Source organism: Cornus florida, unplaced genomic scaffold (genome assembly GCF_030987335.1).
Source record: "Cornus florida cultivar Cherokee Brave unplaced genomic scaffold, ASM3098733v1 CherokeeBrave_3.0.0_Hap2_Chr03, whole genome shotgun sequence".
Lineage (NCBI taxonomy): Eukaryota > Viridiplantae > Streptophyta > Magnoliopsida > Cornales > Cornaceae > Cornus > Cornus florida.
The window spans coordinates 64,386,386-64,403,831 of NW_026775573.1; the positions used below are offsets into that span (position 1 = coordinate 64,386,386).

The 17,446-nt window shown below is 32.9% G+C and overlaps 1 protein-coding gene and 1 pseudogene across 1 annotated transcript; both read left to right on the forward strand.

Annotated features, from left to right (window-relative positions):
- Positions 1-333: 333 nt before the first annotated feature.
- Positions 334-11,055, forward strand: LOC132301694 (pentatricopeptide repeat-containing protein At3g49730-like; annotated as a pseudogene).
- Positions 11,056-14,611: 3,556 nt separating this feature from the next.
- On the forward strand, positions 14,612-16,434 carry LOC132300682 (NAC domain-containing protein JA2-like). Its single transcript, XM_059797875.1, has 4 exons — positions 14,612-14,776; positions 14,954-15,169; positions 15,590-15,858; positions 15,965-16,434. Exons 2-4 carry the CDS (start codon positions 15,010-15,012, stop codon positions 16,139-16,141), a joined length of 606 nt encoding a protein of 201 aa, XP_059653858.1. The 5' UTR covers positions 14,612-14,776; positions 14,954-15,009; the 3' UTR covers positions 16,142-16,434.
- The last annotated feature ends 1,012 nt before the right edge of the window (positions 16,435-17,446 follow it).

Below are 17,446 nucleotides of genomic sequence, written 5' to 3' on the forward strand. Positions count from 1 at the left end.
ACATAGATATGTAAAACTTCTATGCATCCCATCCCAATGTTTGAAACACAAATCGATAGGTTACCGCTTAAACGGAGAAACACCATCCATAAAAAAAATCAATCTAATTAAGACATAAAAACTGACCTTCCTTAATCACGCTCCTTGCTTCCGATATGGAAGACAACCCAATCAACTGTTCCTTAACAGGAAAATCGTTAGTGTATGAATGGAATTAGTTACCATATCCTATTACTGCCTCCAAACTGCGCGTAATCCACTACAAAGAAGAGTATATCTCTCTAACGTATCCTTAAATGAAGTTGGGGTCTAATTGTATAACCCCCCGCTTCCATGTCAAACCAACAGGTAAGAAGTCTGCACCGCATAAAATACAAAACCTTTTACGTTATCATACTATCCTCCCTATGCCAACAATATGAGAAGTGAAAAAAACACTTACAACTTCCCATAAAAACCTAGGATACCTATCCCAAGTATCTCCTCCATTGTAAGTGCCATGTAGAACTAATGCGAAATCCAAAAGTGAACACATACTTGTGTCCCCGACCAATCCATACTCCTAATCCGGATTAATTAACAAAAATGAACACGTAATATCAAAATCGAAACACATAACAATCAAAATGACACATATAATAACATAAATGAAACACGTAGATACACACAACACATAAAACAACCAAAATATAATCATTTTTAAGATATCCTCCATTCCAAAGAAGAAACCTTCTTTGAACTCAAGTTCGCAAAAGTCTATTTCATAGTTTCGTTGGTAATTATCCAATCCTGAAACTGATCCATTAACCGTCGCTTAACTGCACAATCATTTGCTTAAGCAACTATCCAATGGCTTAACCCTCATCCACCTAATACGCAAACCGTCTATCGTGGCTTTATTAAAGCAACTTAGCATGTTACATCCTAATTCCCATACGCTCCAGAATGTGATATAAAATCACATCTTTGTTCTGACAAGAACTCCATCCGATTCCCAAACTCCTAAAGAGTACTTTTCAATTAACTCCTTAAGACATGATACAAAAATTCATCCATATGTAGATTGGTTCACACCAACTCTACCAGTATCATTCACTATACTACTTGTGAATGAAAACACATTTGTGCGATTCGTCATCCTCAAATTTCAATATCCCTTTTCTTAGATACGCCGAAATCTTCTTCCTCAGGATCCTCTTCAGAATCCCACTCTTCGCTTCTCTCCTCTTTGAACACAACTGAAATTGTGTTGGTCCCGATAAACGGTGACCTACCACCTACACCTTAACCCTTCCATGGCGTATACTTTCTAAGCAATGCTAATCTTCGAACTAAGCCTTCAATCCTAAGTTCTGTTTCCTGCAAAGAAATCGACAACATACTCCTTTACTCCGTTAGGTCCGTATTGCTTTCGTCGTGGACCCCATCCTCCTCCTAGTGTCAACCATTCTGTATCTATGGAATAAAATTGACATCTGTTCCTCCTAACGAACCGTAAGTAGAGTACAACCAATCCTAATATGGCTCTAAGTTTTAAGAGACGCAACGCGGAAGTCCTATAATGAAAACACTCCTAAGGACACTAGAACCTGGAGTGCTCTGATACCAACTGTGATACCCCCGAATTTCCGGATGCTGGTTGGCCAGGCCCACGCCCGATTACCCGAGGATATCAAAACAATTAGCAATTTAATGAGCACAGAATACAATATAGAAAACAAGAATAAATAAAATTTTGTTGAAAAGAACCTAGAATGATAATCCAATAATTGAAAACCTCAGAATAAATAATTTCATTGATAATTAAAACTATTTTGATACAACTGATCCACCACGAATGGAAATCGTTCTCCAATTTATACAACTCGGGAATCCATCTAGTAGACCCCTAAAATATCCAATGGTACTCAAAAGACTGGAACAAAACCCAAGTCTTAACATGAAATAAAATCCTACGCCATCAGTAGAGTGAATAACTGTATCTGCTCAGCACGATCAAGCTCTACAGCCCAGAACTGACGAACACCTGAAAAAAAATAATAAAAGGGTGGGTCAGGCCCACGAGCAAGTTCTAATCTAACTGCAATTCATACAGTGACCCGATACGCAGATACACCATAGATACCTCACAATGTCTATCTAGTCCATACATATATATATCCACACTATGGGACATTCACTGAACTACAGTAGGGATCTCAACCTGAATAGAAGGCAACATGCGAATACGCACCCAAATGATAAGCAAGTAATTTACAATGCAAAACCAAACCCAGATAATTGACAGAATTTTAATGTGAGAATTCAGCAATTAAAATCCAATACACAATTCCAAATAATTGGTCAAATTTAATATAAGAGTTCAGCAATTATAATCCAATATATGATTCCAAATAATTGACCGAATTAAGTATAAGAATTCAGCAATTATGTTCCAATACATAATTCCAGGTAAATTACAAGGCATAAATAATAAGCACGTAACTTATAGTCCAAAACCAACCATCCGTATCATTGCAGAATAGTATTTAGTATTCCAATAACTTAAATCCAAAACCATGTAAATTACAGGCTATAAATAATAGTACAATAATTTAAAATCGAAAACCAATATCCAAATAATTACAGAAGATTTTTAAGTGTTTCAGCAATTTAAATCCAAACAATTAACCATATAGTTGCAAGAGATGATTTAATAAATCAAAAACTAACATCCAGAGCCTGCATAGATCACATCTAACACATCAATGACCCTATAATATATTTAAAACCATTTTATAAATATATTAAATCCCACTGGAATGCCTAAAAATAAGCTTAAGTATTTAAAACTTCTTCTATCCACTAACCGTATACAATGTACATAAGTGTTATACAGTTTGATCTGTTAATTTAGAATTAACCTTAAATCAATTTAGGGTCTTAATAACACCCAAAAATTAACTATTTAATCCCTCCGTGAAGTCTCATTAAATTTCTAAAATTTAATCAAGCCATTTAGTTCCTTTCTCTGTTAGTAGCATACACCGTGGTATATTTTTACACTGCTTCATCCTTTATCTTAGAGACTTAAACTATGCAACAATAAGTTTAATATCACTTAGAATTAACTACTTATATCCTCCATTAAGTCCCTACAGTTCATTAGAATCACTCAGAAGCTCAAACAGTGCTCAAAACACCAAATAGAGCCCTAAAAACACTTTCTGGACGTAAAAACAAATTGGAGCCGGCTCTTGGAATGGAAGAGCCGGCTCTTCCCCTATTGGAGCCGGCTCCAATTCCCTAGGAGCCGGATCTTGCTGAAGGGGAGCCGGCTCTTGACTTCCTAGAGCCGGCTCTCTCCCTCTTGAGAGCCTCCAGTTCATCCCAACTCCGTTTCCGTCAATCTGCTCCTTCTCCGATCAATTCCTACCCCTCTGCTTGTTTCTTAAACTGATCTAAAGGATCTAACACCCTCCTGATAGCATCCCCAAGGTTTGATTATAGCAATTTAAATCAATGAACAGAAGTAAACTTGTGCAAAAAACTGAAACCTCATGCATGGATTACAACGAAGCAAAATGCAACAGAGATCTAAAACAGAAATAGCAACCTTCCTATGAGATTTACATAACTCCCGTAGTCTTTCCATACTTAGTTTACAGTAGTTGCAATAAAAAAACAGAGACAAAAACTACGACAAGAACCCTCATGCTTAAAGGACATAAAACTGAACCAACTTGCATGCACTGTAACAGATATTGCAGAAATCATCACAGAAATAATTCAAAGCATACATATGATTAATTTGATGTATAACATACATGAATGATGTAGTTGTTAATTTCCTTAAAACCCTAGAGCATATCTAGGTGCACAGAACACGGCTCAAAGGGAAAGAGGAAGATAGAACTTGCCTGAATAGGTTTGCAAACAAACCCTTGTTGCCGTTGGTCTCAGTTTTTCCGACATCCACTGAAACTTATCTAACCTCCTAGAACCTCTGCTCCTTTCTTCTCCTTGGTTAAACCTTGGAACCCCAGTCGAAATTCTCACAAACTGCTTTGTTCTCACCAAAACTCCCTCTATAACTCTCTCTATTTGGTAGGCTTTTCCGTGTAAAAGTTACGACAATATGTAACCCTAGGTTTAACATATACTGAGGTATTTATAATTGCAAGATTAAAACCCTAATCCACAGAGCCCTAACTTCGTCGGCCCACAAAGTAACCCAGTTTAGATACATATCAGATGCTTACGAGACGGCTCCAAAAACCCTAACTAAAACATATCTAAAACCCTAGTTAATGGGAATTACATAATTACCCTGTTCAAAAATTAAATACTTAATAAATAATTAATTTAATAAAACCCATTAATTAAATCAAATAAGCAAGTAACGAATCACTTAAAACACATAAAATAAATAAAACAATTACTTAAAATAAACCAACAAATAAAGAATTACACCCTTAATTAAAATAAATAAACAATTAAAAAAAATAACACAATGAATTAAAATAAACAAACAATTGGACACATAAGCATATAGATACAAAATCAATTTAAAAGGCACAAAAATAAAATTTAAACATTTTTATCCCTTTTGAAATTAGGGGTATTACATTAACGCATTTAAATTTTGAACTCAACTTACTCATTTCATTATGAGAAATTAGTCATATTGAGAATCAGAACAGATGTAGCATGCGCATTAAGGGATGTAATAAAACAAATATAATAAGATAAAATCTTAACAACAATAATGCTTTGAGTTAACAACACGTATGTATAACTTAAAAAATATAAATACAATGTATAACTATAGTATCCCTTTGGGTGGCAACTATAAAATACTAATAATGATGCTTACATGTATTTGTATGTATACCTTTATTGGTGATACATTATTTAATTAAACAAATAAGTTACCTTTGGATATCCTCTATTTACCTAATTAAAAAAAAAATTACATACGACCCTTTAATTTTTATTTAATCAATTAAAAATCAATTCCCTTTGAGGAATTATTTCTCATAAAATCAATATTCATGAATATCACAAAAATTATAAGTATCATAATTTATGAAATATTGCAATTATGTTTACTACTAAAATTAATATTCATCAACTATTATGGTTAGGCCACTTTGGTAGCTACCAACTTTTACATAATATGAATATTAAATTAGATAGTAACTAATTTATGATTAATTATGTCTATTACAAAAATTAATATTTATCAATCATTATGATTGGGCCACTTAAATAGCTACCAATTTTCACATAATATGAATATTAAATTAGACAGTAATTAATTCATCATTAAGTTATATTTACTACTAAAATTAATATCCATCGACCATTATAGTTAGGCCACTTTGATAGCTACTAACCCACACATAATATGACTATTAAATTAACTAGTAATTAATTAATTATTAATTTACCCATTTAACATTATACACACATACTCATAATTGTCGATTAAAGTTTAAGCAACTTCGATTTCAAAAACTTAATAGTCCGAAATTTCATAGAAAATATCTTTTTATTTTATATACATAATAAAATATATTATTTTCGGACTTAAAGATCATAATTGAATCAATCTAAAATTGATTCTCCATCTTGTATATATGTTTGGTACAAAACAATCATTTATTTGTATGTCCAATACGGTCAAATTAAATTTCTAAACTCACATATTATTCTAGAAATTCAGGTTTTCAATAAAATAAATAAATACACGTACTTTATGTATTTAATAATTTATTTATTTATTTTATTTCATCATGTACAAAACAACATCATTACAATTAACGGCCAGATTTGCGTAGCGGAATAAAAATAAAAAATTTCATTATGTAAATTTATTATGCACGAAAATAACATTCTGACTTATTTTTTTCATTATGTATCTTGATTTGTCTCATTATGTAATCAAAAGTTTCATTCTGTACATTGATTTATCTTATTATATATATACACACACACACATGAGTACGTAAAACGAAGCACAATATATAACATCAAGTGTGAAGCTAACAAATCTTACCATTATATATACAAATAGATTATGGACAGTAATATATATATATATATATAACTTTCAACTATAAATTTAGAATTCAAGAAACACAATTAATGAAGTCAACAAAACTGATAAATCCAAAGTCAACATAATATACCAGCAGACTTAACAGTTTTAAATGAATGGATCGCATCATAACTATTGACACATGTGTGGAGGTCAATTACAGTGTATCTTAATCCAATAGATCATATAAATCCAAATCTCATAAATTAAATTATTTAATTTTAATTTAAACTTACATATATTATTTATGCAAAGATAATGAAAAATAATGAGTTCCAAAATAACGGGCTCTGATACCACATGTAAACTATAATAATTCGTGTTAAGCCATTAATCACAAATTTACATGAATCCCATATCTTAGAACTTCATGATTTTCATATATCTATAATGCATAAATAAATACTAGTTAGATATAAATACCTCGATTCACGATATCAATTCTTGTTGAGATTAAGTCCAACGTTCAGATCCTTTGACCACGAACTAATCTGCAACTCTGATTAACAGGCAAAGGTGAAAACTAGTTTCTCTCTTGGCCTTTTACACACATAAAATTTTCACGTGTTGTTTCATTAATTGTACATAATTGATGGAGTATATGCACTTTTATAAAGGCAGAGAGAGGACCAGTTTTCCTTATAGTAACATAATTCTACTCTCCATCAAAATAAGGAATAAGAAAGGAAAACACTTCTCCAATAAGTAATTACCAAAAAGGTAATTATAAGTTGGCCAAAAATAAATAATATTAATTGATATCTATTTACTTACCCACCAAGTAATATGGCACATGTCCAAATCATGTGGGCCACAATTAAATAAATAATCTTACAATATATATATTTCAGGCAGACGAAATTGTTTAAAAATAGAAATATCCATCTCATTTGAAGTTTTTAATGATTAAATCACTTCATCTCATATACCTTCTTCTTTTTTCTTTTTTTTTTTTCAATAAGTACTCACATACTAATACCTCCATTAAGGTTTGAACCCTTAACCTATCTTTGGGAAGTAGGGGATTGATACTACTGGGCCACTGACTCGTTGGTCATCTCAAATACTTCAAAGTGTAGTAAAATTTCTATTTCAACGGGACTCCTAAAATGATTATACAGATTGAGTATTTTATTTTGTTAATCTGGTACCTAGAACATTCATTAGTGGGAAAACATTTGAATCCATATTAAATCCATAAGGTTCGATTTTGATTAAATAACTTTTCCAAGTTCGATGAAAATACTGAAAAATCTTGAGTAACTATAAAAATTTTATTGTGATTCATGTCAATGAAAAAACACTAACATCTTAACTGTTTATGTCAAACAAAATATATATGAAAACGAATTATAAAATCATGTTAGGATGCATTCTTTTGTAAATGATCAATTATTAATTTTAAAATAGAGAAATATATGCTCTGGAATTTTGAATAAACGATACTAATTTGAAATTTATTTATTAAAGTTGAGGAGGAGGTTGATATATATCTTTAGCCTAGATGTTGATACTGTTAGTACAACTACTACGTTTATATATCTATCTACTACTAATCATGTAATTATTATTGAAGTAGTTTGATTAGTCTCACCTTCTTTCTTTCAGTTAAAATCACTAATGCTGTCTTAAAGTTAATTTCTATAACTTTTAATCTCATACAGTCATACTTCTTTTATTGATTTAATATGCAATTTTGTGTTAGTATTTATTTTTATTATTGTACTAAAAAAAAAAAAAAATCTTCTTTTTGTTATTAACCTTGAAATCTAAGGGTAAATTTAGTTTGAATTGTATATAATTTAATGTAGTAAGTGAAAATTTATTTTAGGGAAATCTGATTGTTTTCAACAATAATAACAATTATATATTATATTATATAGAAGTAAGATTTATAAACATTTTCGCACGTGCGACGCACATAGATAATTCTAGTATATATAATGCACAAAACACAATTATAGTGATCTAAGAAAAAAAAAACAATTGCTTTCTATTGCTCTCTGTAACAAGTTCTAAACATGGGGCTCTCGCCCTTTGTTTAAATTTATCTAGGTTCCTTAGTGCTACTCTATTTTCATCAAACCCTAACCCTAAACTATCCCAAATATGCCCTCCAAAACCCAAAACCTGTGAGTCGTATGCAGTGGAATGTATAAAGGAAAATTTTAGGTTTTGTAATACAGATCTGTGTCGTTGCCAACTCTACTTATTTTAACAATTAAACAGTTAATCACATGCAGATAAAATAAAGCAAAGTATAAAGGATGACACCAAGATTTTAGCGAGGAAACCCCAGTTGATAAAATATGTCAACTGTTATGGGAAATACCTCGTGGACTTGTGCAGTCAAAAATAAACCAATCCACTATGCTTGAAACAAAGTATACCGAACTTTGACTCTGGCTCACACCCTATCGTTCTACACCACACCGACCGCTGACAATCCTCTGGCTTTGCGATTTCCCGTCCAACAGCAACTTGATCTCAGACTTACACTTGATATTTGTAGAAGGGTAACAGGTAGAACAGACAGCACTCTGTGAATGCTCCAACCCTTCCAAAGTGTGACTGCGTTTATTTCTGTTCTTCAATCGTCTGAATGATGTAGAAGAATATCTGTTCTGTCTGATTGATGTTAATACGACTGTATGATCACGATCAGGATTCGAACACTACAACTCTAACCTAACTAGGTGAATAAGTGTATGTTCTAGGAAGACAACAGAAAAATCAACTTTGATTTTTTGAGAGAAATAAACTTCCTAAGGCTTTGAATAATATCTGAATTATAGCCGTGAATAAATCAATGTATATGACATAGTTTATAGAGTATGCAATGACCTAATCCCTCTGAAAATAAGGTAAATTTCATGCATAGGATTTGGTACAATTCTATACCAACTGGGAAATAAATCAGAAAAAGGAAACTGCAATTGTATTGCAAACAGGAAATCTTGAACTGGTTCAAGGAAGCTGAACCAGTTCAAGTTTGGCAGTGAACCAAACTTGAGCATTTTGAACCGGTTTAAGGAAGCTGAATTAGCTCAAGGTTGGCAAACTTGAATACTCGAATTCTTCCAGCCTTATTTCATTCTACGGGAATTGTAGACTAACGTGGAAAGTGTAGAATGTTCAACCTTGTTCATATTCCTTCCTAAAGTAGTGTCATTACCCTTTTCTTCACAAACTCTTCAAGTATGGTAAGTTTAAACTCCTTCCCAGTTGTGTTATCCCTGTTGAACTTGATGACTTGTAGAATAAGTAATCTAAATTACAACTCAACTTAGACTTGTGATGTCTACGATAATTGCCAAAAATTATTAATATCTCACAAAACCCATCGCTTAAATCACTTCAGATTTCAGGTTTGCTTCCAGAGTTTCATCATCAGAATCATTGAAACTTCAAATTCTGTAAGCCCCTCTTATGTCAATTCAGTATGTTCTATACTCTCTAATCGTTGCACTAACATAGCTAGTCTTGACAATTTGCTGAGTAACTTCAAAGATGAGCTTAGTTCAGAACTAATTCTACAAGTTTTGATGAATTATAGACAGTTGGGTAGGACTAAGACATTGGAATTCTTTATTTGGGCTGGACTGCAAATGGGTTTCCAATTTGATGACTCTGTGAGTGAGTACATGGTTGATTTCTTAGGTAGAATGAAGCTTTTTGATGATTTGAAGTGTTTCTTGATTACTGTTTGGTGAAATAATTGTAGGATTTCATGCCGCACATTTTCCATTTATATTAGGTTTTTGGGTAGCTAGGGGAGAGTTAAAGAAGCCCTTTTCCTGTTCGAAGAAATGGAGTCCAAAATTCGACTGTAAGCCTGATAACCTAGTGTACAATAATTTGTTGTATATGCTTTGTAAGAAGGAATCTTCGGGGCAATTCATTGATATTGCTATTATGATTTTTCGAACAATTGGTTCCCTGCTACATACTCTTGTGGTAATTTTCTTGTTGGTTTATGCAAATTTGGTAGATTTGAGACTTCCCTCGAAGTTTTTCATGAAATGGGTTGTGCTGTTTTGGCTCCAACACGGACTGCAATTAACATTGTTATTAGGGATTTGTGTCTCCTAATTGCAAAAGAAGGAGCTATAGAGAAAATTAGGAGTATAGGTGCTCGGAGACCTTATACCATTTTAATTCCAAATTTATGCTGTGATATACTGCCTACAACTAGAGTATTTTGGGTAACTTATGATTTAGGTTTATTACCCAACACATTTGTTATTAAACAGCTTCTTTCAGAACTTTGCCGATGAGGAAAGATGGAAAAAGCTCTCAAGGTTTTGAAGGTTGTAGAGGAGAGGAAGTTGAGATTTGTGGAAGAGAGTTACACTATGGCGATGCAGTGTTTATACGAACGTCGTCAGGTGGAAGAAGTTAGCCATTTGTTTGGGAGGATGCTTTCGCTGGGCTTCAACCCAAAGACAGTAGTTTACAATGCCATTATTGGTATGCTTTGCAAAATGGGCAATATGGATCATACTGAAAGGGTCTTTAAGATTATGAATAAGAAGAGATGCCTTTCAGACAATGTAACATATTCTGCATTAATCCACGTTTTTGGTGAAGAATAGAATTGGGAAGCTACTTACATGCAGCTTATTAGTGGAAATATTGGGATTAAGCTAGTTTTCACAATTTCACATGTATAATTTAGTCGATAAACTTCTGAGGGAACATGGGCGAGTGGATTTCTCTATCAAATTGGATGGAAAAATAAAAGCCCAGATGTTGCACAAGCATTGTAAAATGGGTCAACTGGAGGCTACCTACGAGAAGCTGAGATTGATGCTTGAAAGGATGTCTGCTCTCTAATTCACATTAGGGAAGCTTTTTGACATGCTTTTGAAAAGGCTAGCAAGTTGAAGATAGCTCGTGAATTGCTAAAAAATTTTGACAAAGTGATCTGCAAAACAGCGAAGTCAGAAATTAAGGGCATGCTTGGTTTGTAACTCTGAAAATCGTTCTTAGAAATTCAGAAAACAGAGAACATTTTTTAGAGAATTATAAAACACTGTTATCTGAAAACAGATAGTATAAAGAATAGTCTGTGTAGGAGACTAGGAGTAACTGCATTCATAATAAGAGTACCACTATAGATATTTAATAATTCATTTATACATATACAATAAACCTGATTACCTACATACATATTATTCCATTTTTAGATATTTATTTATTATCAATTATGGGATTTATTAGGGGTCCATGTTTAAGGATTCTTGAGTTGTATTCTTTTGAAGAATTCATCTTTGAGAATTAAAGGATTTTTTTTGTGGAGAATTTATTTAGTTATTTTAATTTTCCTTTTAGCTTTATTTATTTATTTATTTTTTATTATTTTGTATTCCGTATTCGTTTATTATTTTAGTTGTTTTATATCCCTCAGTTTTGTCTGCGGACCTGATCAACCTGGTTCCGAAATCAAGGGTATCACAAACAACAACGTATTCCACCACCACCCAACACCCAAACCAGACCCAACACCACCAACAACCACTTACCCAAACCAAAACCAGACCCATCACCGCCACCAACAACCATGTATTCCACCACCACCCAACACCCAAACCAGTTGCAGCACGGCACCGAATTGCTCGTTTCACGATTGCTTGCTCAAAGGATGAATTGCATTTTAGATCTCCTACTATGGCATCGTCATGTCGTAACAATTCGGGTTCAATTTTTGCTCCGATGACATTCTCTGCTCGTACGAAGATTAGGCCAATCAGGAGAGTTTTAATGGCAGCCATTCCGATCTTGGGTTTTGGAACCAATTCCCCCAAGGTATTGTGCTTATAGGCTCTTGTTTGATTTATACTGATGAATTCCATTGTCCTCGTGTGGTGTATATATTGGGGTTTTGATAAACTGTAGATATTGTTTGAGATTTAATAATTGTTTATGCTTTGCCTTTTTGTGGGATCAAAATTGAGTTGTTGTGAGAGCATAGATGTACGGCCTTTAGTTCTCTTTCTTTCTCTGTATCTCGTGTTGTATGTGACGTATATGCTAAATGAGTTTGGTATTAGAAAGAGAGGGTGTTGGGGAAGAAGGGTTTTTTTTTTTTTTTTTTTTTTTTTTTTTTTTTGTAATTTTACAAAAATAATTATTTCTTTTTTTTGACATTAAATCATAAGGACAATTTTGTTATTTCACACGAATTGAAGGGGCTAATTTGATAATATTTTAAATTTATGATAATTTGAAGAAAATAATAAAGAAAATACATTTTTTAATATACAATAATATATTACACAATTATTTTATGGACGAATTTGAATTTATGAGGTTTAAATAGGAAAAAACTTAAGCTAGTATTCGTGTTGTTTAAACAAGTTACAAACTTTTAATTATTTTTTAATTTTGACAAAAAAAACCTCATGCACACACTAATGTTATCTTAAAAAAAAAAAAAAATTTAACCCTGTTTTGAAATGTGAAAAGATGTAGCACAGTAGGTAGTATTGTCCTTGTTATATTTAAGTTATAACATGTCACGTGGGGTAAAAGTGTTTTTACGAAACTCTACTAGTATTTATTTATATCTATACTTGTACTATATTATCAAAAGTGTAAATAGTTCAAATCTTGAATGCAACAAATAAATCATTATTTTTGGATCATGCCACGTCACCAAGTCTTCTGACTTCATGACCCGCATGTGATAACGTATCTGTATGTGTGTGTAAAGAATTGAAGAGAATAGGAAGCTTGAGAAAAGATTTATTTATTTATTTATTTATTTTATCCTGGTAAGAAAATCGCCATGCCATACAACATGTACAAGACAAGAATACAAAACAAAGAAACACAGAGATGGACAACAATCTAAAACCAAACTAACATCCACTAAAGTCAAGATCACAGTCTTGATAACAATCTAAAACTAGAAGGCATCAGCATAGCCAAGGACCGGGTTAACTAGCCGACAGCAAATACCGCATCACCTAACAAGGCACACTGTTCGTATCTTCAGGTTTGTCTCTTTCTTCATTTTCCCGTTGGATGCCTCCAACTGATGGGATGGTTGAATGTAATGTGGATACGTCTTTTTTCTCTTCATCTAATGTTGGGGGTGGTGGTGCTGTTTTTCGAGACTCTCGGGAAACTATTTTGCAGGTAGTGGTGTTTCTCCCTTCCTTGCTGCTAGTGCAACCGTCGCTGAGGCCATTTGCCTTCGTAAAGCAATTCTTTGGGCTATTTCTTTTTCACTTTCACGAGTTTGGTTTGAATGTGATTCTCTGATTATTATTCAGGCTGTGTCGGGACCGATTGAAATTCATTCAGTTGTTTTTGATGTTCAGGTGGTGCTTCGGAGATTTAACTTTTATCGCATTTGCCATGTTTATAGAACTGGTAATCAAGTTGTTCACGCTATTGCGAAGCTTTCCTGAAGTCATATTACTGAGGATCTTGTTCTTATTCATATTCCTGCTTGAGAAAATATGATGGCTCCATGCTTTGTGTATTTATTTTCCGCATTCTTTTTCAATTAATACATTATCGTTTTTCTTATCTTTAATTTACATGTTTTATTAATTTCTTGTCAGATGTTTTAAATTTTTGCAGTACATTAGTTTTCAAAATCACAACAAATATTTTAAATATTTTTTTTCCTTTCTAAATAATAATTTGAATTTAAGTTTCAATACAAAGTCTCAACTTGAATACGAATTCAATCCTACTTATCGGTAGAGTAGTTATAAGAAAATATATTTGTATGGATTGACTCAAGCAACGATAATACTCCAAAATTCACTACGTCACATATTCTTAAAGAGATTTTTATATTTGTTGTTCAAGTCTTTTTTTTTTTTTTCATGGACCTATATTTGTTGTTCATATCTATTTGGTCAAAGACTTGATTTTTTTTTTTATTATTTTTTTAATTCATACTTGTTTTCTCTTTACAGTGAATCAAACTCTTTTAAAGTAAAATAAAATTATCAATAAAAAATCAATCGGATTTTATATTGAGATTAAATCAATCTGATTTCATATTGAGATTAAATTAGATCATAATAAGTTGAATATAATAAAAATCTAAAATAGAATTAACGAAGAATTAAGTTTTGGATTTTGATACAAAAAGTAAAATAGAAAAATTTTAGCTTCAATTTTGTGATTAAATTCATGATAATTTGAAGAAAATAAGAAAGAAAATACATTTTTTAATATACAATAATATATTACACAATTATTTTATAAACGAATTTGAATTTACGAGGTTTAAATAGGATAAAACTTAAGATAGTATTCGTGTTGTTTAAACAAGTTATAAACTTTTAATTATTTTTTAATTTTGACAAAAAAACTCATTCACACACTAAGATTATCTAAAAGAAAGAAATGTGAAAGTTATAAGCATGTCACATGTCAAACCGGACCGCTTGATTAAACCGGTAAAATAATTGCCGGTCCAATCAAACCGGACCGCTTGATTAATATTTTATTTATTTATTTATTTATAACCAATATTTTATTTATTTATTAGTACATGTTTTGTTTGGGAGGAATAAGATTTAGGGCAAATCAATTCCTCTTCGTTTCCGCGTTGTTGGGCACACAGCTTGGCGGCGATCAGCAACCACTGCCACCACCGCAATCTGGTATCAATTCCTCTTCGTTTCCGGCGATCAGCAACCACTAACAGGCCACCAACGCAATCTGGTATCAATTCTCTCTGTCTCTCTCTCTAGTTTCCAATTTGTCAAACCTTTAGATCTAGGGTTCGTAAGTAGTTCCTCAGTTTTATTTCTGTTATTTATCCTTGTTGCTTGACAGTTCTTTGGTTTAATCCTTTATTCACCTATATTGATGGGTTTATTTTATTGCTGAAAAAACCAGGAGAAGACCTGATTTAATACCATTGTTAGAGAGAGAAAGGAGAGAAATTTGATCAGATGCCTATCTCTTCTACTTCACTGCCCTTAGGGTTTCGATTCAAACCCACGAACGAAGAACTCATTGATTACTTGTGGAGTTTCGTTCATGGATTCCAACAGCCGTCCAATGCTGTAGTAGAGAAGAATGCTCAAGAACTTGAACCATGCTTTCTTATTGGTACGTAATATCTTTTCTTGATACATATGCATACATGCATAATTACACACACACATATAGTACATACATGCATAATTACACACACACACAAACACACACACACACATAATACGTTATCATAAAATTTCTTGATGTTCTTTAATTTATTTAATTTAGATATAAGATACATATGCCTTGTTCGCATTATTTCGTTTCTTAATGATTTCTTAATAATTTACCTAGGGCAGTGGTAAATTATTTCCCCGTTCTATTTACAATTGCTTAAATAATTTACCTAGGGCAGTGGACTTAGAAGAGAATATTTTTCTTTTTTTTTTTTTTTTTTTCTTAATCTACTTAGTGTGATTTAATATCATTTTGTTTCTTATATTTAATGTCAATATGGTTTACAACTAACTAATGTGTCTGTGGATGTAGCAGATGATACCAAGTGTGCAGAGTATTCGGAAGGATATTATTATGTTAAAAGAGAGAAGAAATCTGCAAAAGAAAATGGGAAGAGGCCGTCAAGGAAGCTTAGAGGAGGATGGTGGAAGGCCACCCAAGGGGACAAGCTAATTCCAGGGAAACCCAAGAAGGGTTATATGAAGAGTCTTAATTTTCACAGCTACAAAGATAGTAATCCAATTTGTAATAAATGCTCGAAGAGTGATTGGATTATGCATGAATTCAGACTTGACTCTGATAAAGTAAGACGTACTTTATTTTTTCTGAAATTTTCAATTTGCTTACTGTTTTTAGTGTGATCTTCATCATCTTGTCATCTAACTGTTTTGTTTTTGTGTTATGATGCAGTTTCAAGAGTGGGTTCTTTGTCGGATCAAGAGAAAACAGAACAAACGAGCAAAGATGGAGATTCTTACAAGCAATACTCAACATTCGTGCACAAATTCTATGGGTCTGTCACATGCACTGCCCGAGCAAGAACTGCAGTGTGTTCTAGATCAAATCTCAAGCAGCAGGTACAACTGAAGATGCAAGAGCTTCAAGATCTGCTCTAAATTCTGTATAGTCTAAGATGACATTTTTGTTTTATGGAAAATTTCATGCCATTATTTTCCAAACAATGCATTAGGTTTCTGGATGTTGCAAAGCATTAGCTGAATTTAATGTGCCTAATCGTTGCATTGTTCATTTTACTTCGACAATATTGAAGAGTACAGGATGAATTTCATCACAACAATTTGTTGAATTTCATGTTCAGTTGTATGAGATTGTTTTGCAATTTGAATGATTAATGGAAGAAATTTTCCTCATTTCACTGCTTGGAATATAGTTTTTGTTTAGTAAAGTGGTAGCGTGTAACTAGCTTCTCCCAAGTAGTCCATATCTTGTAAACCCTCAACCCCTCTGCTTGATTTAACTGCCATCGTCATAGCTTTCAAGATTTAGATAAGGTTTTCTTTCTTGCTTGTTTGGCCGTAATTCTCTTCTTTTTAACTGTAGAATAAGATGTTTATGATATTATCCTCAAGAAATGGCACAAAAGGTTGACATCTGGGCAAGCTCATATTTATAAATTTTTATATATAGATATATATATATATTGTCATAGACAGGTATCCATATAGAGATACATAGAGAGAGATGGAGAAGTCTATGGGCACGCTGTAAAGGCAGAATATTCCTTTCATAGAACCACCGTCCGTGGCCATAGATTGGCTTCTGGATTGTTCGATGGAATGCTTTCCATTTCAACTTCATTGATCCAGCTCCTTCATCATTCACCTGCACCTTTAGATCTAGGGTTCGTAAGTAGTTCCTCAGTTTTATTTCTGTGATGCATCCTTGTTGCTTCACAGTTCTTTGGTTTAAGTCTATACCTCCCCTTCCTTTCCAGTTCCTCGGGTCAACTCCACTCTTTTGGCCAACTCAATCCCTAATAATGATTTAACCTATAAGTAGTTGCGCCTCACCGTACATAATATTACGAGGGCAGCATCGAGGTTCGAAGCCATTTGGCTGACGGTCTTCGCTAGCTAGGGGGTGGTTTCAACCCCAATCTCCGTAAGTCGACCCTGAAAATAATAGGCAAGAGGGATTTCACGCTTCCTTATTAGCGGCATCCTATAATCTCAATATCTGCCTCTCGTGGCACTTTTTAGGATTCTAAAAACGAGATCTTTTTGGAAAGGGATTACAATTAATGTCTCCCCCAGAATATGTTTTCTATCTCATTGGCCTCAAATCCTGTCTATCATGTTCGGACAAAACCTCTCGAAGTAGATCCCTTTGAAAATGAATATTTGAATTCTCTTATTCATATGGTCTACTAAT